Here is a 24240-nt window from a genome sequence, read left to right as displayed (position 1 = left end):
TTGTGTTATCTATCCCTTTACTACATTTCTCAGGCTCTGTCTAATGACATTTGGAATTCCTGCCCTAACTTCTTTTATTATACGGCTTTTTCAGAATATCACTACTCTGATTAAGCGTGAACTTTTAACTGACCATGGCCATTTTATACTCATTTCCTCTTTTACTGATATTGTCCCATAGATTAAATAGGTCATATTTGATACTGTTTCACAGATTTACATATCAAAGGACTGTGCCAGCATGAGCATATCCTAATTATCTCACCTGATGTTTCTGCCATATTCTATTCTCAACACTGTGCTCAAACTTTCCAAAACCACTTTTGCACTATTCTGCAGATACAAAATGGATCTATAGGCCCATGAAAAGTTTTACAAAGAGATTTACAGGCAGATGTGCAGTGGAACCTTTGAACTCGTATAAAACATGCTGAGATCAACGGGGATTAAAGATAAGGACTAAATAAATAGGATGAAAACTAGCCACTTTCATCTTCTAAATGTGTATTTCTATTTAATGAGTAACTAGCTAACTAGATCTTTGATGGTTGAATTCTGTAGACCTATATTTATTTGTACCTCCTAGGAGTTTCTCCCTGTACCTAATCCTAGACTTTAGGCTGCAGCAGAAACTAAAAACATTGATAACTGAATATAATAAAAGAAAAGGAACAGCTGTGGGGAATTCTTTCCAATTATGACAAATGGTATATTATCAGTGTTTGCTACACAAATTGTACTCTGCACTTCTGTTGAGATAGTTCTAGAAAAGGACATAAACCAATGTCAAATCAAGTTGGAAGTCTTTTGTGGAGTGTAAAGATTTTATAGAGCATTTCAAATTTAATTTTACATTTAGTTAGTATCAGTGTTCCTGGAAGGCTTATCTGATCCAAGCCATTTCTATTGGATCTTTTAATAATATCTAGGTTGCTTGGAGAATAAACATAGATTTTTAATTTTTTATTTTTTTTTTCCCATAACAGTGTCATCAGTATATAGAAACTTGGCACTCTGGCACTAATTAGCCAGGCAGAATTTAAAAAAAAGAAAACCAATCAAGCTTGACTTATGCTTACATAACTTATAAAAATTAGTCTTTTTAATGTAACTTGACTTTTTGCCATATGAAAAGACTTCTATGTATAACTACTATGAATAATTTAAAATATATCAAAATAGATCCAGAAGAGATTAAATCTTTCACAGCTGACCAGAGAAGAAAGTACAATGGTTGCAGATTCAAGTTAGCTATCAAAGACAAAATATATGAAAGATAAAAATCCAATTACTTTTTAGGCACTAACGAATCTCAAGATAGAACTGATAGGACTTTTATCTCTATTTCTCTAGGAGGGTGTGCAATACATTCTTTTTTATATCCATCAAAGGGAGTAGGAGCATGGACAATATGTGGCATAGTACCAATGTAGAGAAGCCGCAGTCTGGCCTATGGCTGGCAGGTCAGCAGTAAGTGAAAAGCTACTCTTGGCAAGATCTTCCTTATGGAATCTCTATCTTCATTCTAATACAAAGCACTTCTAATCTTTCAGTTTGTCAGTGGATAGGTGTTTAAGGGCTGACCTCTTCCTTACTAAGACCATAAAAGGTATTTGGGATACTGTCATGTCTTAATTTTTTTTTAAATATGTTGCGCATTGGTAGCCTGTCCTCGCCAACCTCCATATGACATTACAACACAAATGTAATAATGATACTGAATTTAGCTGAAAACTTCTGTTGCCTTCAGAGGGCACTGTATCTGTCTTAGAGTGAAGAAATATGCTATCTTGAATTGTTTTCAGTTTTGTTTCAATTGTATGCCTCATTCCCAAGTATATCCTACACCCAGTCCAAAGGTATCTGCTTTTCATTTTGATAAACTTTTTGATGTACATATATGAAAAAGATACCCACAGAAAAGGGCATTATTAAAAGTCAAAGAACTAGAACAGAAATTACAAAATATAACTATGATACTTATACCAGTGGCACAATCACATACCACTTGTTATGTTGTGTCTTGCAATAATTAGCAATTAATAAAGATGAGAAAAAGAAAAAAGGATCAAAATAACATTTTTGACTGACAGGAATCACTGAAATTAGTGTAGTTATTTGGAGCATTTGGCGCATACTGCAACTTTTTTCCATTGAAAAATAGCTGAAAAGTTTTGTTTGCTAACAGTATCATCTAATGTTGTAAACTACCTAATGTGCAACTGAATTGGAGGTTAAGTAATGGCTCAAACCCATTAAATTGTCTTAGAGATGTCCAAATCATTAATGAAAAGACTGACATTCTATTGAATACACTGATAATTGGCTCCACAAAAGTGAAAATGAACTAAAGTAATGTGTATTACCTTACCTGGGTAACCTTCTCTGTTACATTGTGCGTTCGGTCTTTCACCTTAGGTGCTATAATTGCTTTCTCTGAAGAAGGAGGAGATGAAGATTTTTTTTCACTTTTGATATCTGAAAAGTTCAGCGTGAGCTGAGGAATTTTGTTGATTGTACTGTATTTGTTGAGATTTGAATCCGATGTAGATCCCAACAGACTTGACTTGATATGATTAAAAGGCCCTGAAAAATCGGAACACATATTTAGTATTTGGAAAATGCAGAGAAATAAGTTATCATTAATATTTAAGAGAGATATGTTAAAAGGGTAGTTAAAAATGATTTTTCACTATACTACTTGTTAATAGTAAAAATCATCAACATTTTAAAAATAACTCTATTGCTAATGAGAATCAAATCTAGTATTGGATGTAAACATGAAATTTCCTTTAGTTATAGCCCCCAAAAGTTTCCATGAAATCAATAGATTGCAAGGTACATAATGCATTCATCCTTACTTGTTTTGATGTTACTGAGTATGTTTTAATTCTGACTAGATATAAAGACTATATACTTATTTGTTTATAAAAGTGGGAAAAGGACGCTTGATTATGTGAGTGTCTGGACCGAGCAAAGGTTCTGTTATCACATCTGTTCTGTTGGTCATGCTTACATGATAGTTAGTTCAAAACCACCTTTTTGTGAATTGGAAAATTGAGTAGACTCCTGCTCTATCCTGTTAATTCATCATGTAAACTCCTAAATCAATGGAAATATTAACCTAACATTGTCTTAAAAGCCTTTAATCTTAGAGTATCACAAACTCACAAAATGTATTTCTTCAATTGTCATTACCAACAAAATATTGAAAACAATAAGGACACCCATATATAATATTAATGGAGTATCTGATATACACTTAAACGTCTTATACAACTTTAGTGCATCATGATATATAAAAACTATGGAGTTTGTATACATCATGAGGTACATATCCATTACAATTATCCTTTTCAATATTGGACAGAGTTCTTTGTACAACAAGCAAGCAATTTAACTGTTCAGTATACTTGTTTTGTGCTGTCATCATAAAGTTTGTCCAGAAGCCAAAAATATTTATAGTAAGGAAAATTTGCTTTTGAGAATAATACTGGAAAAAAAGAATTATAAAGATGTTAGACAGCAAGAGCTAGATATGGATTTAAGAAAAAATCCAAGTCTTGCAGTCAGTGACAATGTATCTAGAGTGTGGGATCTAAGGGTCTTTCTCAGATCCTCATGAGAACATGACTATATCCTAATTCTGTTATGGGCAACAATGTGATGTTTTTTCTTCTACTGTTTTTTTTTTTTTTTTTTGCATGTTTGTTTGTTTTGATTTTGGTTTTTGTCTTCCTTGGAGGGAAACAAGAACAGGTACTATGATTCAGGAACAGCCAATGGAACAGGATTAAACCTATGGGTGAGCTGCAGAGCCAACAGCTGAACAGCTGGATTGTATTTGCAATATGTGAAGGACTGAAATCCAAAGCAACCAGCTGGTCTTCCCTCACACCTGGCTTAGGGTGCTTGCTGAAGAACCAGGCTTTTAATTTGCTTTCTTGGCTTAAAAAGATTTATACATATGCTTTCTACCTCCTAAATTCATGATTATACATTAATCTGGGCCAGAGATAGAAATCCTCTACAACTCCATTTCAAATTGTGCCACTGTGCAGAAAGGAATTCAAGATGACAAGGGAGATCACGATGCTCTAGACTAACAGTTTGGGTGATCCCCTGGGAGAGATCAATCCAGTGGTTGTGCTCTCAAGACTTTCTGTATTTTTTCCAAAGATCATTTGATGTAAGATAAACAAAAATTTGTAGGTAAGTGCTCTAACCACTAAACTACAAAATCAGTCCTTGTTTTTCTTCTTAGACCAATAAACCTGTTATATTCCTTGTGGAACAACTTCACTGGAAAAGGGAAGAAAGCACTATCCACATATTTCCCACAAGGAATGCTAAAAAGCCCGGTACTAAGAATGCTACCAAGTAATTGGAATATTGTGCTTGAACACCTTTTGGCCCAGGTAGGACCTGAATCTATCTTTCACATCACCTCCACAATTCTATTAGACAGCGGCATTCAAAATAAATCAGGGCTCACAATCTCCTCACAAAGCAGTTAAGTGGCATGTGCTTGTGCCACTTCCTGTGCAGTGGTTGGCATGTGCTATGTACGTATGGTCAGACTGCAGTTTTTCAGCTCTACTTCTCTACATAGTTGTAGCAATTCATAGTTTTTGAATATTGAGAAGGCTTAGACATGACTGGGGTATCAAATTGGGGCCATTTGTCAGATGAACAAGATTCTTGATACCTAAGGAACACAAAGTAGGTGGAAACTATGGGAGCTTAGGCAAATCCATGATTAGTTAGCAGATATATATTTTTTTAATAGTAACTTTATAGACGCTTAAATTGCATTGAAGTTTTGCTTTCTGAGATTTAAATCTTTTATTGCTTCTATTCCAAAGGGAATTACTCACTCTGTTACCTAAGACTCATGCCCTAGTGTGTGGTATTAGACTTAATAGTACATGAGAATAAAACCTTGTTTTTTAAATTCTCTTTCTTTTGCTTTAGACAGTGGTGAAAGCTATATATGTACCTCATTGATAATGGTAATTAATTGAAAGATATTACTAGCTTATTTATGTACAGCCCAGGCTGGCAGCAACTGAGCTGATACTTGACAGCTAATGGACCTTTGCTATACTCTCATGGCAGGAAGCAGAAAAAGAGGGCCATAACAAATCACAATCACTGTTGACACTAATTGGCACACTCATTGACATTTTTAGCAGAGTGGCCAGGAAGTGAATAAGCAAGGAGAATGACATGCTTCTGCCTACCCTAGAAAGGAGATTCTTTAAGGATAAGTTTGAGCTCCCCATTTTTATGGTTGGATTCCATTGTCTGTGCTTACATAATGCACTGAGAAATGATTTCACACTCCTGAGCTGTCAATCCATCGTCTTTCACCAGCAGTAAATATATAAAAGTTGTTTTACAGTACAGAGACTGCATCTTTTTTTCCCCCCAAGATTTTGCCAACATACACATGAAGCAAACGCAATGATTTCATAGTCCACGAATCGCTTTACAGAATCTAGGTCATGCACTGCATGCAGTTTAGAAAGAAGACTTTACCAGGTACACACACTTTTTGCATCATGCATGAAGTCACAAGCCAGTTTTCAGACATAGCTACAAATATTGCAATTAAATTGAACACTTTAGTAATTGTTTTCTAGAAATGGAGGAAGTAACTTGGGAATTATGTTCAAATTGCTTCTAAAAGCTGTAGCTCAGTGCTGGTGAATAAAAACAATTTTGTAACTGCACTAAATATTATTTAAACATAAAATTGGCAATGAAATTCATGCATGCACATTTTAATACTACAGGAAGCTTGAAACCATACCCCCTGCCATCCAGGAACGTGAAACTAGTTTTAAGGAGACAAAAGAGGAATAAGTGAAGATACTTCCACAAGGCTCCTGATTACCAATTATTTTATTTTTGAGATAGTTAACTGAAAACTAGGCACCTTATAGCTTGTTTGTTAGTGGCCCTGCCCGATTATACATCCTTTCACAGGTAAAACTCCTAGTTGCTTCAATAGTTTTGCCTTCTTAAGGACAACAGCACTGAGTTAAATAACTATGATATGTTCTATCTCCCTCCCTTCCTTTTCTGAATTAACAGATAAATAAGTCAAATGACTGTTTAACTATGTCTTCACTTTTTCCAGGGATTGGTAGTTAGTGCTTTGAGATAATAGTTAAGGGAATAACTATGTGTGTAACAAATATAATTTAAGTAATGCACCTAGTCCTAGAGAGGTCAGCATGAGAATGTTGCATTTGAACATTTCATACAGCAGGCAAAGTAACATGACAAAAAGTGTGGCTGTTTGAGACACTGGAAGGTACAGTCTCACTGTATACTTTACCTTTGACATTGCGACCATTGTCTGGTTTTCAGCATAATAAAAGTGAAGAAAAAGAGAGAAAAAAAGACAACTAAAATCTAAATCAGAAATAGCAGAAAATATTGCTTCAAATACGTATATGATTTGAAATGAAATATTTCTGCACCTCCTTGATTATATTTTGTAGACTTTTAGTCAAGATGAAGCGACTTTGACAATTCAGAGATCACTTGTAAAATTGTTTGAAGTAGGATCAGCAGGTAGTAGGACTGGTTCTAACTAACACTAACAAGATAAAATTGTGTTTCTCCACAAGTCTGGCACTGGGTTGGAGATCAAAGTGCAAACCCACAGAGGGGTAGTTAGTCACACACAAGTGAAGCACCCACGGTTTGGGTGGCGCGGGTTGGCTGCCTGCATGTGGTGTGGGCCCGTGCAGGTGGCCCTGCACAGACTGCTGGGCCCTGTGCCTGCCCAGGACTCACAGGAGGAAAAGTTTTTACCATGGCAGCAAGCTGCGCAGCACCTTTCCAAATAAATATTGGAGAAACACTGAAGACAAAGATATACTTTAAACCTTCAGCTTTAAGGCGATTTTCCACAAGGTAATAGTGGCAAAGCTCTCTGTCTTCACAAGCACACCCAGCCTCAAATCCTCTCATGAGATCAAACCTCTTCAGAGAGAATATGATTATTGTTGTTATTATCATTATTATTATTATTTAATAGTATTTTAAAGAAGCCATACAGGTGGATAGTAGACGCCATCCCTGTTCATGGGTGTACAATATGACCCAGAGGCTGCGCTCCCTTCCTGTCAGGCCTTTTGCCTGTCTGCAGCAGCCCCGAGCAGGTATGAGGGTGGGCGAGGGCCCCGGCGCTGGCAGGGAGCAAGGGGCCGGGCGCAGGTTGCGGCCCTGCCCCTGTGTGCTGCCAGCCACCGTGACCAGCTTACCAGCTTTTAAAGGTGCCTTGGGCTCAAACTGATATTCACCTACAGCTGTCGCCTGCTGACAGGCCACCTCTGAGGGCTGAGGTGGCTGTGCCCCTTCCGCCCCAGCAGCAGCCCCATCCCTGCAGAGGGCCCGCCTCAGCCCTTCTCCTGTGGGAGAACTGGAGGGATGTTGGGCCTTGTCTGTGGCGTCATGTCACACCTGCTGCCTCTCTGGCCATTCCAGCTTCCTGAGGACTGGGAAGCACAGGACATCGAGCTGGGCCCTCTGTATTGTGAGTGTGGGAAAGTGTTCAGATCCTCGCAGCCTGTTGCCTTTCTGTGCCAGGCCTCTGTAGCAGCAATGAAGATTTTGTCGGCTGAGTTAGGCTCAAATGCTTGCTGTTTTTTCAGAAGACTGCAGGGATGTTATTGAGGACACTTTCTGAAGACAAAATTCCCAAAGAGTCCCTGTGAACCTGTACCTGCCTGCAAAATCTGGATTGCTGGTGTTTCAGGTGAGAAGAACTTGGCTGGAGTTAGGGTGGTGGGTGGAAGACACAGTTCTTGCCCTGCTTCAGCTAGGCAAATTTAGAATGGAATTCAATTGAGTACACTCAAATTAAATTAAAATCCTAAATTGACACTTTAATGTAATACCTTTCAGCATATAATGTCCACAGCTATAGTAATTTTAAAGTGATAGGCAACAAGGCTACATAAATTAACACATGAAATAACTTATATTCTCCATTGCTTTATCTTCTAAAAAAATAAATTTGACCATGGGTGAATTACTGTAGTTAGTATTGAGCTAAAATCTGTTCTCTTCTGTCAGAATTCTGTTATGCTGATTCAATTAATGTTATTTGAACTGGAGGAGGTGGAAAAAATTTAAATCTGAATCCTGAATTGCATTTTCAGACAGAGTAGTAGTTTTCAGTGGATTGAGGAAAATGCAGAATTATTAGGATCAATAAAAAAAATTGAAATAGAATGGGAAATATATTAAACCTTATGCTTCCCTGGGTAATAATTTAGCCCATTGGGACTGTACTTTACTTTTAATTTTGGCAGTTTCTGCTCAGAATCTGTCAGTTCAGAAAAGATGATTTAGGCTGAATCCTGGTTGACTAACTTGCATGGATAATTTTATAGCAACAATAGGGTTTTATGGCTCACTGTTGAGTAAGGCAAACAGGACTTGCTGGCTAAATTTAAACATCTTTTCAGCATAAGGTGCCAAATTCTAATATACTTGGAAGCAGATGGCATCAAGGATGGTTACTAATTCTAATGCAATTCTGAGAGGCATCCTGTGTTCTGCTGTACTTTTTTAGAATGCATATGTATGACCTAAACTTAGGGCCAGATTCTCTACTATTTCATAGCTTATACAGAGTGAAATCTGAGTGGTAGTGTTTTATCTATTTACACTGTAAATTATCACATCACATGAGGCGCCATAGGAATTAAAACAGATTATTGACTCCTTATAGTAAAATTTATTTTCTTTAGTATTTAACATTAGAAAAATATTTAGTGAAATGGAGCTAGAAATTTTTGCTCCTCCATGCAGCAAGTATTAAATTATGTGATGATTTCTGCATGAGCTTTGTATCACCATAACCAAAGACGATATTCAAACTGATTTTTACACCTTTTTGTCATATAATTTATGAAGAATGACCAATAGGGAAGTGCTTTAATGAAAATAAGTTCTGAAAATAGATATTGACAAAACAGATATGTTTAAATATGTTTTTATTTGAAAGGTTATTTTCAGTATCTGGGGAAGCTGAAACCAAGATAAAGCTTATGCAGTGGTCCAAAAACATGCCGAGGTTCAAGCTTGGAGATTTTTGCCTCCACATCCTGATTTTGAAGTCTGGGCTTGAATGTGAACATGAAATATAGCAAATGGCATTGTTCAGGATGGATTTAATTGAATTTTCAGGTTCATTTGAACTGAAAAAATCAGGGTCCAAAAGAAAAGACATATTTACCCATTATATTTAATACAGGAAGGGTAACTGGAAGGAATAATTAGTTCTGCTATTCTAGAAGTTAATCTGGGTGGTGGAAGACCATTCAGACACATTTTAAGAGACATACAGAATCAAAGAACCCTTGGTGTGGACCTTCCAAAAGGCAGGAGAACTTAAAGGAATTTTACACTTGTGGTCAGTGAACAGGAGGAAAACAGGCAATCAATGAAAATGAAAATTAATTTTCTTGCTAATTTATGAATCTGTACATAGTCTTTATGACATATGTTTTTGAAATCCTTAAATATTCCCCATACATTATTTGTCATCTAGCTTGAATAAAAGTGTGCAATTCAACTCATTAGACCATCAGTAACTGCAAAAGCATGTGTATGTGGCACTTTTCTGCAAAAGCCTGTTTCAAAGGTGCCTCTCTATTCACAGGGCTTTCAAACCTCTGTTTGCTAAGCTCTTTCCCAAGTTTCTCAAATTCCCTGTCTTGAACAAGAAATTATAGTCCACACTGCATGACTGTGTATAATTAGGAGAGACAGTAGAAAAAGAAGACAGAGGAAACATCATTGCAGGTTGCAAGAATATACTAACGCAAAGAGAAAATCACACATTAGTTTTACTCTAAGCATTTCACCATTTCACTAAGCATTACACAAACCATTTTGATGGAGTTGCTGAGGATGATTTCTCCAGTGTGAGAGAGAAAGAATGTCTCAGCACTGGATCAGTGAACATACAATGTACACATTACAGATTTAAGAAACAAACTGATCAATCTCTGATGTAGGATTTCATACACTCAAAGACAATCTAATATATGTATGGGACAGAACGTTGTATACAATTTTAATTTGATCACTTGATTTTTTCCCCACAAATACAAATATTAGTTTTAGGAATGTTGGGCCCAATTTTGCTATATCCCTATACGGAAGGCAGAGAAGAACAACTCCACAATTTTATTGGTCTGCTTAGATATGAAAAGCAGTATTTAGTGTAAATAAGCCTGGCATATTTGGGCCCTTAATATTTTTAGTGTGCCTTTGAATGTATACAGCTGATTATATTTAATTTTGCTTACGAAGTAATGATTGCAATGAAAAATTGCAATAATTCCTTTCTTCATACAGATAATATTGTTTGACTCTCTTAATACAGAGAATATTGATTGACTTTCTATCATACCTTCGCTTGCGTGACGGTCCCTAAAAACGTTCTTCGGGTGGATGTTAAAGCCTTCTATGTCGTGTACTGAAGACGCTCTCCGTATACTACAAATGCTTTCCTTTGATCTGGAATGGGTTAGTGGATTGCTTGTCTGTATCATGTCAGGGTAAAGTCTGTCCCATTGCTGTTTAGGTGATGAATGGTCAAGAGGTCCTGATATATTAACCAAAGGTGAACATTTACTGGGTTGAATCAGTGCTTTTGTATCATCCACTTCTGAAGGACTACAGCTTTCTTTTGTAGGTGATTTAAAGTGCTTCATTGCCACTGAGTCATCGCTGTGCTTAGATGAGTCAACTATCACTGCATCAGGGTCTTCCTGCGGTAAGGACTGCTTTCTGTACGTTAAAAGTCTCCATCCAGGCAACCGGAACCCAAAAAGTCTGCCTACATGTAAATACATACAAAAGAAGAAAATATTACATATTAGTTTCTTGTTATGAAAATCTCCTTTTTTCACACATAGCGTACATAATAATAGCGATAAATAATTGGTCTATTCCTAATAAATTACAGTGCTTAGCAATGGAATAAGTAAATATGGAAATATTATATAGCTCTAAGCTTGTTATAGTCATGGTGTTACAGGATTTCATAGTTTAGTCAGACCTAAAATACTGAGCTCAGAATAAGGATAGCAGAATTAATTCTACAGTCTGTTTTAAAAGAGATAGATATCTGTTCTGTTGGTCCTTTCTAAGTTAAAAATCTGTGTATCTATAAAAGACTGTTAGAATACATCAAAATACTTTGCTTGTTAGCTGTTATCCTGAAATAGGTATTTGTGGACTCTATTATTAGTGGAACTCCATGTGCTTAAAAGTGTACTGCTGATTTATTGATTTATTTGCTACAAATTAAACTGGAAGATGGCAGTGCTAATCCTACAGGTAAGAAAAATAAATTGTGTATCAGTTTTGCCACAATCCTTTCCAATACTTACATTTTACAATTAAAAGAAATACTTATTTTGAATGAGTTCAGAATGAAAAGTAAAGAAACATGTGGGAAGAAGAAACAGCAACACAGCCTTCAAGCCTCAGTTGCACCTATAAAATGCAATTATCTTTTGTTCATTTGCATGGGTGTGGGCTTAGCTGGGCTTAGTATATTGAATGGCAGGGTAGGCTATTCTGAGTGTGTGGAAAACTAGCAACTTTATGTAATGGTAAGAAATACCAGTATCTGTGAAGAAGTGTATATGGTGCAGTGGAAGAACTGTAAAATCTACAGACTTCCCCTCTAAAAAAACGCAATCCAGATAGCAAATATTTTAAGTTATTTTGTAACACACACACACACAGATGGAGGCACAAGGACTTCTGATGTATAGAAAACATAGTAAACAGTTTAGAAAAAGAAATGCTAAAAAAAACACCAACAAACAAACCCAAAATAAAATAATTGAAATAACTGAAATAATCAGATATCATTGCATAAACAGTCTGACTTATCTAATAGCTTCTTATTACTCATCACTTTGCTACATGAGTGTTTCCCTAGTGAATCAATAGTGAAATGAATTCTCAGAGGACATCTTGAAATGTCTTGTTATTCCATCTCACTGGGATAAGAAATTCTGTTTGGATAAGATCTCTTTTTTTTTTTTTTTTTACCAGGCAATTTTAATCACTAGAGTTTGTGGCTAGCTAACATTCATTAATATTTAGTACTGTAATTTATCATCCCATACTGAAATGTTTTGAAGTAGTCTTTCATTGGTGCCTATACCCAACAGTAAGAATAGAGCAATTGATGGCATGGTTTAAACATTTAATATTTTAAAACAAGTGTCCTATATATTTAGTATTGAATTTGTTTTGAATTCTAAATAAATAAAAGTGAGAGTGCCCTGCTATTCTTCAAGGAAAACCTAAGAGCTAAAATTGCTCTACTAGATGACACCAGAGGTCCATCTAGCACTCTGTTGGACATCTGCTATTTTCCAGTAGTGGAGAAGAAGTTTAAGAACCACTACAGTGTTGTTATTTGTCCCAGTAAATTTACTCAGTTTCTGACTATCTGCAGTTCAGAAACTGTCTGAGCCAGAGATTGTGTTTAAACCACAAACAATATTTGCTGTACCTTTCTTCCATGAATTTGCCTCAGTGTTTCTGAAATATGGTTGTCCTTTGATTTGCAAAGCATCCTCTAGGAAACAGTTCCATAATTTTGGCATACCTTTGTGTAAAAGTACTTCCCCTTACTTGTTATAAACCTGCTGCCTTGGGGAGGGTGCTAGTTCTTATGATATGAAAAATCGCTAATAATTGCTCCCTTTTAATAGTCTCAATGTTTATAGCATTTCATACATCTGTTGCATTTCTCTTTGCATACCTCTTTTCCAAGCTGAAGAATGCTAGTGTAGTTGTATTGTGTACCTCTGATCATCCTTCTCACTTTTAGTTCCTTTCAATTTCTAATGTAATAATTTTTGACAGTGGCCTGAGCTACTCTCAGACTCAGGGATCAGTGCAGTGAAATAATGGCTTTTTGGTTTGGTCTTAGTTCCTTTCCTTATAATTCCTAATATTTGATTGCCTTTTTAAGTTATCTTCCTAGCCTGTGGTAATTTAGGATATTTCCACAAGCTGAAAGATTTCTTTCTTGACTGGTAACAGGTAATTTAATCTCTATTATGACATCTGTAATAAATTTCATTTGCTGTTTTATCACTCAGCCACTCAGTATCATAGGATATATGTGTAAATCTCATATCATATTCTGAATAATTTTGGGACATCTGCAAACATTCTCACCTCACTGTTTTCACCTTTTTTATCCAAGGAAATGAAAATGTATTAAATGATAAAAAACCCGTGAGACTTCCACACCTTTTTCACCTACTTTAAAAAACAAATCCATGTAACAGTCTTCCTTTTTTTCCTTAATAATTTATGAAAGATTTGTTGAATTTCAAATATTTGGGATAGAATCTATTACTCTAATGCATATATGCATGCTGCAGTACAGTAGATAGAAATCTCAGTTATATAAAATCAGTCATGTATGTTTTAAGCACTAGTTAGAGGTGCCAATTTTCAATCTACACAGTGATATTCAGCAGAGTGCACCTTGGGAACATGCATATTTCTTCTATAATAACTTACTAAGTATACTTGAACAAATTGCTTACAGTTGAAATTATTGAAGTACATAAAAATTTAATTTATTATTTTTACATGCACATAGAATTAATTTGTAAAGCAGTTTATAAATCAGTTTTGACACCTTATTGCATCAAAAGTGAAACAAATATTATAATTCCTTTTTCATCAATTACATTGATCTTCTTGAAAATACCATTCATAAGGTTTTCTGGCATTAGACACTGTTAACGGCTTTTTGCTGGCACTCTATTTTAGTTATATTCATGGTGCTGCAGATGGTCTTTTCTGCTTCACCAAGTTAATATGACCATGTTACACTGCATTACTGATTTAGCTGTCTAACTACAGTTCAGCTGGAAAGAATGTTCAGTGAGAATTTTTATTCTTGATAAGACTCTTGGGCATGCAATAGAAAACTTAAATGAGTATCTCTTTGCTATTGTTCTATAAACTGTAATAAATGGTTCTCAAAGTTAAAATCCATTTTTCCTCCTTTTTAATCTGAATATTCTTTAGAGGAGAGAAGTATTGTTGCTCTTCAGTGTATAGACTGTGAGCTATATGATGTGTTGGATATTCAGCTCTCTCCTGCAGTACTGCAGCTAAAGCTATCATGAAGCCCATTCAGAATTTGTCTAGTTTACATTACACTTCCTTGCTCAGCTTGGTAATAATACAATTTGTCATGAAGCAAATTTCATGGCCTCAGGCTGCTGTCCCAGTATAGACTAGAAGTGTCAGTGGAAGCTTGCCTGGCATTCTGTTTATGGGGTAAAATCTTTTGTTTGAAAGTGGACAACCACTGCTTTGTGTAGGTATGATGTCAGAGCAGATTTATCTTGGCTTACAATGCTAAAACATTTTTGAGGCACAACTAGCTATTTACCCTAAATATACAGATAACATTACATTAAAATCCTTACGTTTTATTGAAGACTAGATTGCCAAATTCTTAATGCTGAGTCAGAGATCTGTATAATTGTGGCTTGCTAAGAGCAATTGAGGAAAGCAGTTGAGTCTGAGTCAGAATTCCAGGCTTACATTCCACCTCCTCCTTTCAAACCTTGCTTCACTGAATAAGTAATTTGCAAATGAGCTAATCTGTTGGTTGCATTTATTCTCTGTGCCATCTCAGCTAACCCTTAGAGTTTCTAAATAGTAAAACTCAGTCCAAAAATATACCGCACATAAGAAAGGACACTTCTAAACTGTTTGAAGATGTAGTTATCTCCAAAATCCAAAATTCAAATTGACTCTTGCTTTCTGAAAGCCTTTTTTTCAATTCTGTCTCATATTTTGGGAGATCAAAGGAGAAGATATTTAGAAGTCAGGGAAATAAAATATTTTGGTTAATAGTTTTGTGAAAAAAATGTGGAGGGAAAAAAACCTATCTTGATAAGAAAAATTAATAGGCTTGCTTTCCCATAAGTATTGAAACAGGAATTGTTAACATTAATAGTAAATTGCAATTCTTAAACACTATATACCATCACACAGAATTTTGTTGGGGGGGGAAAAAAAAGTTCCAAAAAGGCCTTATTAACAGTTATGATCAATCATGGTTGCAAATTTCCTGCTCCTTCAATACAAATTTCCTTTTTAAAATGGGATATTCCAGCCAAAACATATCTGAATAAAAATTTCTTTAGTAACTGAATACACTTGCATGTCAAGTAATACCCCTTTTGTCTTGTGTAAGCATTTTGTAACAAGGAAGATAAATTATATTTGGTCTGAATATTGCCTTGCTACAGTGAAGGTACTCCTCAAACTTCTAGTGATGAAAATTTGTACTTACATACTAGACACAGTGGCAAAGTCAGAGAAATGCCTACAACTGACAGAGCTTTACTTTCACTACAATTTCTTTAATGTTTTAGGATTACTGGGAGATGCAACATGCTACCCCAAAGTCTGTTTAGCCTGTGCCAATGCAGATGGGATTCCTGGTTTCCTGTTCTGAGCACTGTAGAAGGGTAACCTTAAGAGGTAGCAGCTGAGAGATCATGATGACCCATCAAAGAATTGCTCAGCCAGTTGTTATAGCATCTCTAGTAGCATTGTTACTTTCATGCTGATGCAGGGAAGTAGTTATCCAGAAACCAGTATCTAAAGCTGCTTTCAAGTAAGTCAGCAAAATGAAAAAGAGGTAGTAGCTGGTCTCAGGCTCCCTAAGTGTGAACTAGATTTAGTCTGTTAGACTCTTCATCTTCTCTAGATTTACACTTTCCAAAATCAAATCAAAGGAGCTCAAATGCACAATAATTTGCTCTTAATTTAAAGTGAAGTGTCAAAACTGTAAGAACTGTTTCCTGGTATGACGTATCACCTGCCCTAGGCTGAGAGCTAAATCAGACTCCAAGCTGCCCATGTTCTGCTATAACCTGTGAACTGTGGTAGAACGTTGAAGAAAATTGTCTTGAATAGTTTTATCATAGTGGGTGACTGGTCTGGTTATAATATGAAACACATGTTATTTTTTCAGTACATATCCACAAAGATCAAACTACTCTAAACAGAGAGAGAATTCCTTGACAAGGGCAAGTAAGGTAGGTCAATTATGACAGACTGTCCTCCAGATCATAGGTTAATTCAACATTACTTTCATTCTGAAACTTCCCCAAACAAAATTACTTTCACAAAAGGAGCACAAGTCAGCTCTTTGCTGAAAGATTTTCTGATAATTCCATGCCTACTGTCAAGGATCTAGGTTAGCAGAAATACAGATACGGGCAATTATTGAATTGCTACTCAAAGGCTTAGAAATACCATCTAACAACTCATGCAACAGACTGAAGGAAACAACTGCTTTTAAGAAATGGAATCCCTAAACACTGACAGTCTAAAATAGCAGCAAATGCTTGGATGTACTCTATGCAAACAGTGAGGCATGTGATAATGCCTTATTTTCAGTCTGGGCTCAGTAGGCCTAGGACAGAGAATTACAGCAAGAGCCAATTATGGTTTCTTTCAGTTCTTTTCCCCCAAATGTAGATAAGCATATGTAAGTGGAGCTTTTTTTTTTTTTTTTTAGGCAGGAAAAGGAAGGCATATGCGATTATTAATTTTAGAAGATTAAATTTATAATTCTCAGACACTGCATGCACACATACTTTTTATCCTCTGGTATGGTCTACTTGAATTTTGGCACTTCTTCTTCTGTTAGTTGTCTCTAAAAATTAAGGTTTCACTTGAGTTCTATCAGTATTAGTGACAGCAATCTTCTCTATGTTCCCTTGTAAGTGAGAAAGTTATTTTATCTCTGTGCTGGTGTTGGAAGCGTTGGAAGCACAAAACAGTGGCACAACTGCTCAGGAGTTATACTAAGAAATGTTTCGTGCTACTGCTCAAGGAATATTGGCTTGACCACAGTCTTATCCCCACACACACTTGACATGCTTGGCACAATAGTGGATAAATACTACCCTGAGTTTGTACCTAACTTGGACAAGAATCTGATACCAAATTGCAGGGACAGATTGACAGGTTTGTTCTGCTCACCACCACCCCAGAAGGGATGACTTTTGGTAAGATTTGTAACTTTGGCTATGCCAAGTGCCTACCTGGAAAATTGAGCTTGTGATTGCAATTGTTTTTGTTTCTAGAGCTATATAGCCATGCTGTAGTTCAGTGCATTTATTGCTGGTAATCTCAAAGAATCTGTAAATGTTGCATGAGAATAAAACATACTATTCGTAAACCTGACCACTTCTTTTGAATGCGACTGGACCTACATCAGACGGGCCGTTCATGCAATTGGTGACAGGCCTATCGTCTGGGCAGTAACTGACATATCTATTAAGAGGTAAGTCCAACCACTCCTAGCCCCTCTAATCTTTGAGGACCATCTAGAACGCTAGGGGATTAATCTCTTACTAAATTTATCCCACATTTAAATGCAACAGCTGGTGATGGCACATTTTTGTCTTCAGGCTATACTTCTCCCAAAAGATACTACTGAGAATGGCTAAAGAATAAAATGGTTCCAGGTCCTCCTGTCTACACATAGGCCTCTGAGGTAGCTTGTCAAAACATGAAAGGAGGTGAATGAAGTCTCTGGCCACATGTAGGGGCTATGCTGTGGTTGACCAGTGAATTTAATCTGAACAATGTTCTCAGGGTCTTCCTCAAAAGACAAAATGGTTATATCCTTGGATGTTAATATGAACCTGTACATTTATCTGTCTGGTTTTTCTTTCCATTTGTTGTTAGAGATGTCACTGTATTAGATCTTATTCATTATTTATTGAGATTATAGGAGTTACAGTGTGCTTGTGAAAAAGCCATAAGTAAAAAGAATTTTTGGTTCTCAGAAAGGTTTTATTTCTTTCTTTTTTATTTCTTAGACACAATTAAATGTGGAAAAGAAGAAAAAAAAATAAATAACCACAATAATATAAAATAGCAAGCATCGCAACAAATATTATATGCAAAGAATTCATCAACTAGCACAGTATTTTGCTGTCTTGCCGAGAATATGGTGGGGGTTTTGGTAGCTGGAAAAAATAATTAATTCGTAGCTGGAAAAAATAATTAATTCCATCTATTAAATCAAGTTCTCATGTAGTTCTCAACCTTTCATCACCTTGGTTGCCAGACTTCATCGAATAAAATATTGCTTTTGTCTGAGATGGGAAGCCTGAAGAAGTTCTCTTTATGTTTAAACACTGAATTTATATACCGCTACCAAGTTCCACACTGTTTTGTCTCATATATTGATTGAAATTTTTTATGCTCTGCATACAAGAATTTTCAGTGATAATAACCTGAAAAGTATTACTACATTTAGATTTTATATGTCATATAATTATATTAAATTTAATAGTTTAGCTGTTATATCTATAGTTTTGCAGAAATAAGTATTCAGAAAGTGGGAGCAAGAGCCATATTTGATTTGCTCTCTTCTAGAATTATATAAAATGTAATGAGATCTTGAAATAATAGAACCAGAACAAAGCAATAAAAGGACTTTAGTAGATAGAAATTTAGAAGATGATTTACCTGAAGAAGAGCCACTTGAAAGGTTGTTACCATCTGAAATACAATTAAACTAGATTTACAAAAAGCTTTAGCTTAAAAATAAACAGATTCAAAAAATAAACAGACTATTAAGAAAAGAAGGTAGAATATAAAATTTCCACACATTTTAGAAGCAAATTCACATAGCTTGAATTCATATACAATATATGTAATCTGCAGAAGAATTGTTCTAAAAGTACATTACCTTTTTATTTGGAAAATTTAAGAACTATTCCATTAAGAAGTACTTTGATAATTACTAAGTTTGTTGCATAGATCAACATATGTTTCCAATTACCAAGTTTTAAACTTGGCTAATGTTTCAGACAGAAAACTAAAGTAGATGTATCCAGACTAACGTGCTATTTCTCGTGAACTGGAACGTCTTCTAAATTCTTAGTGATCATTTCTTTGCTAAGAAATGCTAATCTTGTTTGGAAGAAACTTATTGAATAGTTGAAAAATTCATAATATCCTTAGAATTGGCTTTATTCACTATCATTTGTTCAGAGTATGACCTTAAAGAAGTTTCAGGGCTCACTTATTTCATAGGAAGAACTCCTCAGACTATGTGTCCTTGCCAATTGCTTTCAGATCTTTGAAATACCCAACTTGCCTGCTGCTATGCTCCTTAATATATTCAAGTAACCATGACAGGATCCTATGCCTGATAAATAAGGCACACTGGTGGTAAATCCCCTTATTTTTATCTATAGATTTATTTTGTTTGCTTACCTTAAAATAGTGTCTACTCCATGTTGAATAATATAAATAACAAAATGATTTTCTTATGACCAGTGTCCCTCTGAAAGCTTTGTAAATCCATTTCAATATTTTCTGCTATCTAGTAGAGTTCATCTAAGCTTGGGATAGCCTGATAATTTTGATTTCTCCCTTTTCAAGGTTAAAATCTCTAATTTAATAGGTGCACAAATGTGTTAAATTCTCTGTACTAGATCTTATTGTGAATAATAGAGACGTAATGTCTCTCTCTTCCATCAGAGAATGATGCAAAACTCACTGCCTTTATACTTTCCTGAGGGTATGTATTATAATGTGGGATGACTTTGCAAAATCATTAGCCTAGCCATCAAGTTACCTCACAGAAGCAACCTGTTTTAAACGTCCTGAAAAGAACAAATAGACAGGAGACCTGATAAAAATGAGTAAAAATGTAGGACTAGAAGAAACGTCCTGGAATTAGTTCAATCCAATAATCCCTTTCATACTAATTTATCATGTTTACTATGCATTTAAATAACAAAAGGAAAATTTTCAGGGTCTCTGCATAGCCAGAGTATTGTCAGCTTGTTTTCCTTTTCCTGTCCAGTGTGCACAAGTCATCTCCACTGAAAGCTGCTGAAAACTGTGTCATTCCTTTTTTTTTTTTTTTTTTTGGCTTGTAATCTCTTTAAGCAGAGATTGCCTTTTTTATTGAATGTTTGTACAAGAAACAGCGCAATAGCTCTGGGATCCTAGTCTGGGATCCTAGCTGGTAGAGGCTGTAATGCAAACAGCTAATTGGAGTGGCTGGAGTGACTAGAACCCAGGGAGGATTCCTTTCTAATCTAAGCCCCAACAGTAACCATCATGAGGAAACAGAAATATAGCCACCCCACTTGTATTTCTCTGTCTGTAAAAGAATACTACTAGAATTTATTTATCTTAATGTCTGTTCTGTTAATTAGGCAGTTAGGTATTTGTGGAGCACTGAAGTGAAAGTACCAGAGGTTCTTGTATCTTTTACTGGTGATTGCTGTTTGGCTATGTTCCTTTGCTAAGAGTTCAACACTGTCTCAGTTCACCTAACATTCACTATAATTTACCTTGGAGACAAATACACATATTGACACTGGGGTTGTCAGAGCTATGCTACTGGCTGGCTAGATAAGAAACCTTTGTCCTCCTGGACACAATTTTTCTTGACTAGCTCTCACTTATGATGAATTTGCTCCCAGTGGTACAGCTAAAAATAAGACCCTGAACAAATTTCTCATTACATTTTGGTCAAAGTCAGGGGGTTACTATTGGTTATACGTGCCATGTTCTGCGTGGCAAACTTGTGTGCATCAAATGGTATACAATAGTTCATGACAATGTTGTTGTCCTGATATGTTTAGGAAAAAATACATCCTTGCCTCCCACTAAACTGCTATGCTTGCTTATACAGCAAAGTGCGCTGCACAGAGAAAAACAAATACTGTATTTTGAGCTAACTCTTTGACTTAATGGAAAGGCCTGATTTGAATTTCAGTTGTGCTTGTTTTATTTGCAACTTCAGTGGCTGCAGTGATCTCTATGCCTGAGATTTAACTCCATTGCTAGGACAGGGATAGAGATAAATTTGGTGAAGTGTAAGCACCTTGAAGAATCTCCTTGATTGAAAGGTTTTCCACTTAAGGTTTTAGCTATTTTAAGAATATTATTCACCTGTTCATTTTGTTTGAACCTTATGCAAAAAGTATGCATTTATTGGATGTTTAACAGATCCTCTTATTTCCTTTGGAGGAAGAAACCCAAGAAATTATTCCAGGGTGCCTTTAATAGGCTTACAGATTTGGAAGTGATAAAATTATAAGACAATCTTCAAATATCCCTCGTCAGCAGAATGCAATTATATGCTTAATCAAGTAACTTTCTGGGCTTTCTCCCATGAGGTAATGAACACTGTGTTTGGGAACCAATATTAGCTTATAGGTTAGTATTTCTAACTAGTCAAAATGTTTTGAAGTTAAATAAATAAAACTTGTGATGAAGTTAACCTCATCTGACTTTAGCTATTTTAGCCTACATATTGATACCTCTTCTGCTTTAGACAAGACTGGAGTAAATGTTAGAAAAAGCACTTATAGGTCAGTAAAAGAGCAGCGTGCTCTAGGTGGGATGGAAAATGAAGACAACTCAGAATTATAAATTCTGGGAGGTATTTCTCATCTTGTGCATATGTATACATTAAAATCCCACAAATGATCTTTGTGTAGAAAAATTATACTATACTTTGAGTAGAAAAATTATAGCTATATTCTTCATATTGAAGTCAGTATCCTGAAGTCTATGATTTTCTGTCTGTGAAATCGCTGGTGATTTTCTCTGTATTCAATCTGTGACATGATTGATTTTTATATTTTGCAGTTACTAGCTTTACAGACACAAAGTATTTGACAGCTTTGGAGAACAGAATCAGGTGCCAGGAGCAAATATTAGTTTATGCCACTAGTTCTGTAAATTTGTGTAAAAATTCCTAATCAAGTTGGTGGAGTGGATGAACATGCCAGATTGAACCATTTTACAGATTTCAGAATAAAATCGGACATTTACATTCTCTTTCCTCAACAGTTGATTTCAATCCCATATTTATATATAGAAGTTATAGCAGCTTAACACTTTATAATAAAGTTATGAAGTCTGTTCAACACACTGTACAGGAATTCTTCACTTATTTTGGTTAACAACTGTAACTAGTAGACAAATTTAAATGACAATTTAATAATGTTCACAGAGATTTTTTGCTATATTGGTATAAAATCACATTTTTTCTTAATTTAGTTCATTGTAGAAAATCTACAAAAAGCTCTTTTTGTTTGTTTGTTTGTTTGTTTTCTTTTACTGTGAGTTCAGCAGGAAGGAGTTTTCTCTTTCTAAAAGCATCTTGTTAAATACCAATTATTTATGCATTCAGTTAGATTTGAAAATTTTATACAACTTTGGCAAATGGTTAGAGTCATGAAAACTTATGAACAGCACTTTTGAGAATAATTTTTTATCATTGCAGTGTCAATCAAGAATGTTAGTGTTTTATCAGATGTGACAGAGAACAATCCATAAGAACTGTTATAGGATGAGTAAAATCTATTTTAGGGCTTATGTAGCTCAAACCTTTTGATCTTAACACTTCAATATGCTAAACAAATATCCCTCAACTTAAAAAGCAGGTATTTATGTCTTCAAGCATTTAACAGATAAAGTGAGGTGGGATAAAGTTATTAAGTGTTCTTATCTTTGGATAGAGAAGATAATTTCTGGAATTATGAAACACATGATGTGAGAAAAGGCAACGTAAAAAGAAAACTTATTGGAAAAGACTTGAAGTAAAAATGAATAGAATTCTTGTATCTGGAAATGAGACAAAATTTAGAAGAGTGATTGGATGATGAATTGACATCTATAGCAGAAATCAGTTTCTGTAAGTCTCAATTTAACTGCACATTGCAAATATATCCTCAAGGGAGAAGAGGATATTACCCGGTCATGAAATAAGTGCTTACAGAAGAAATTTCCTCACCTCTCTGAATATAAAGATGGGACAGATTCAGTATTAAATAAATTTCATCAGAATCTTAAACAAAAAGATATGACAAATATTTTGGGATAATTTATATTTCCCCAAAAGAAAAGAATTATATATGAACAAAGATTTCCTTTGCTTTACTAGTGAAATGGCATATATTGGAAAATAGAATTGTGACAAAACACAAAAACAATGAAACAGAAAAGAGTGAAAAATCAGTTGGGCGTGATTTAGTGGTTTACAGTTTTGGTGCATGCAAGAATTTTCCAAAATTTAGCTATTTGATTATACAAACACTGGTCAGACTGCCATAGAGAACTGATGATAAATTATTGCAAGGAAGAATAAAGGGAACAAAAGGATCAGCTGAAAGGATTTTTACACTGCTATTGTGAAGCTGGTATCTTCACTTTTCACATTACTGCCTATTCAGCTTCTTGCTGCATATGAGATAGGAGCTCTTGAGTATCCAACTAGAAAAAAATTCTATTTATACTAAAATGTGGTCATCAAACTCCTGGCAACATATTTTTGAAAAATAATCTATTATGATCATAATCTGCCAAGCCCAATGCTGAATCAGAACCTAGCTGTGTTAGTCATCATAATGGCACAGAACAAAAGACAGCATCCCTGTCCCAAAGAGCTTACAAACACCATTTAAAATATCTAAGTATTCAGCTGGTGAAGTTTCTGCCTATCCAGAACTAAATGTAGTCTGAGCTCAACCTAGCAAATGACAGTGGCCTTCCATAGGTCTTTAATTTGTAAAGAGGGCCCTCAGCCCTTTAACAGATAGGAATTCCTCTTTTCTGTTAGAGCCTTTGAAAACAGATGTATGGCATGAAATTCTTTTTTACATTGTGTTAGATTTCAGTCATGAGGAACACTGTGATAAGTGGTCTTGTTCAATACTTTTGGATGCAGCTAGCAGGATAGATGTTTTTAGAAAAAGGAAAGGTTTTTAAAGTTACACTTGATAAATTCGATGTCAACTCTTAGTAAATCAGAGGAACAATAACTCCCTGTCTCAGAATGATAGTATATAAGAGTTATTTTCTAGGGTCAGGAAAATAACTGTAATTTTTTTGTTTCCTATTCACTCTTAGTTCTCTTCTGCAATGTGATTCAGTCATTTTTATTTGCTGTCACGTTGAAAAGACATTCTAATATGAGAAAACTCAATCTAAGGAGCTCTGGAAAGAAACCTCTCATGATCTGTGTACTCTGGGTAGTAGATGTTAATGCAATCTGAAATCTTTTGTCTTTTGTCATTAGCTGTTGCTTATCTTGGTTATTTGTCAGAGATGTATTGTACTTGGTTCCTCCTCTATTTT

General features: G+C 35.3%; 1 protein-coding gene across 3 annotated transcripts in view; it reads right to left on the bottom strand.

The window, feature by feature from the left end:
• The window catches only part of KCNH7 (potassium voltage-gated channel subfamily H member 7), a 234127-nt gene that overhangs the window by 68613 nt on the left and 141274 nt on the right, over window positions 1-24240 (bottom strand). For 2 of the 3 annotated variants that reach the window (XM_026852304.1, XM_026852302.1), the window contains exons 4-7: window positions 18598-18630; window positions 10445-10873; window positions 6347-6367; window positions 2372-2586 (exon numbers count right to left, since the gene is read on the bottom strand). In XM_026852304.1, coding sequence (XP_026708105.1) covers window positions 2372-2586; window positions 6347-6367; window positions 10445-10873; window positions 18598-18630 — 698 coding nt within the window. The remainder of the gene's footprint in view (window positions 1-2371; window positions 2587-6346; window positions 6368-10444; window positions 10874-18597; window positions 18631-24240) is intronic. The other variant, XM_026852303.1, reaches the window with a different exon arrangement.

The sequence above is a fragment of the Athene cunicularia genome, assembly GCF_003259725.1.
Source record: "Athene cunicularia isolate RWA chromosome 7 unlocalized genomic scaffold, athCun1 chr7_part1, whole genome shotgun sequence".
Lineage (NCBI taxonomy): Eukaryota > Metazoa > Chordata > Aves > Strigiformes > Strigidae > Athene > Athene cunicularia.
Note: the sequence above shows the minus strand (reverse complement) of the source record. Positions and strands in the feature narration are given on the sequence as shown.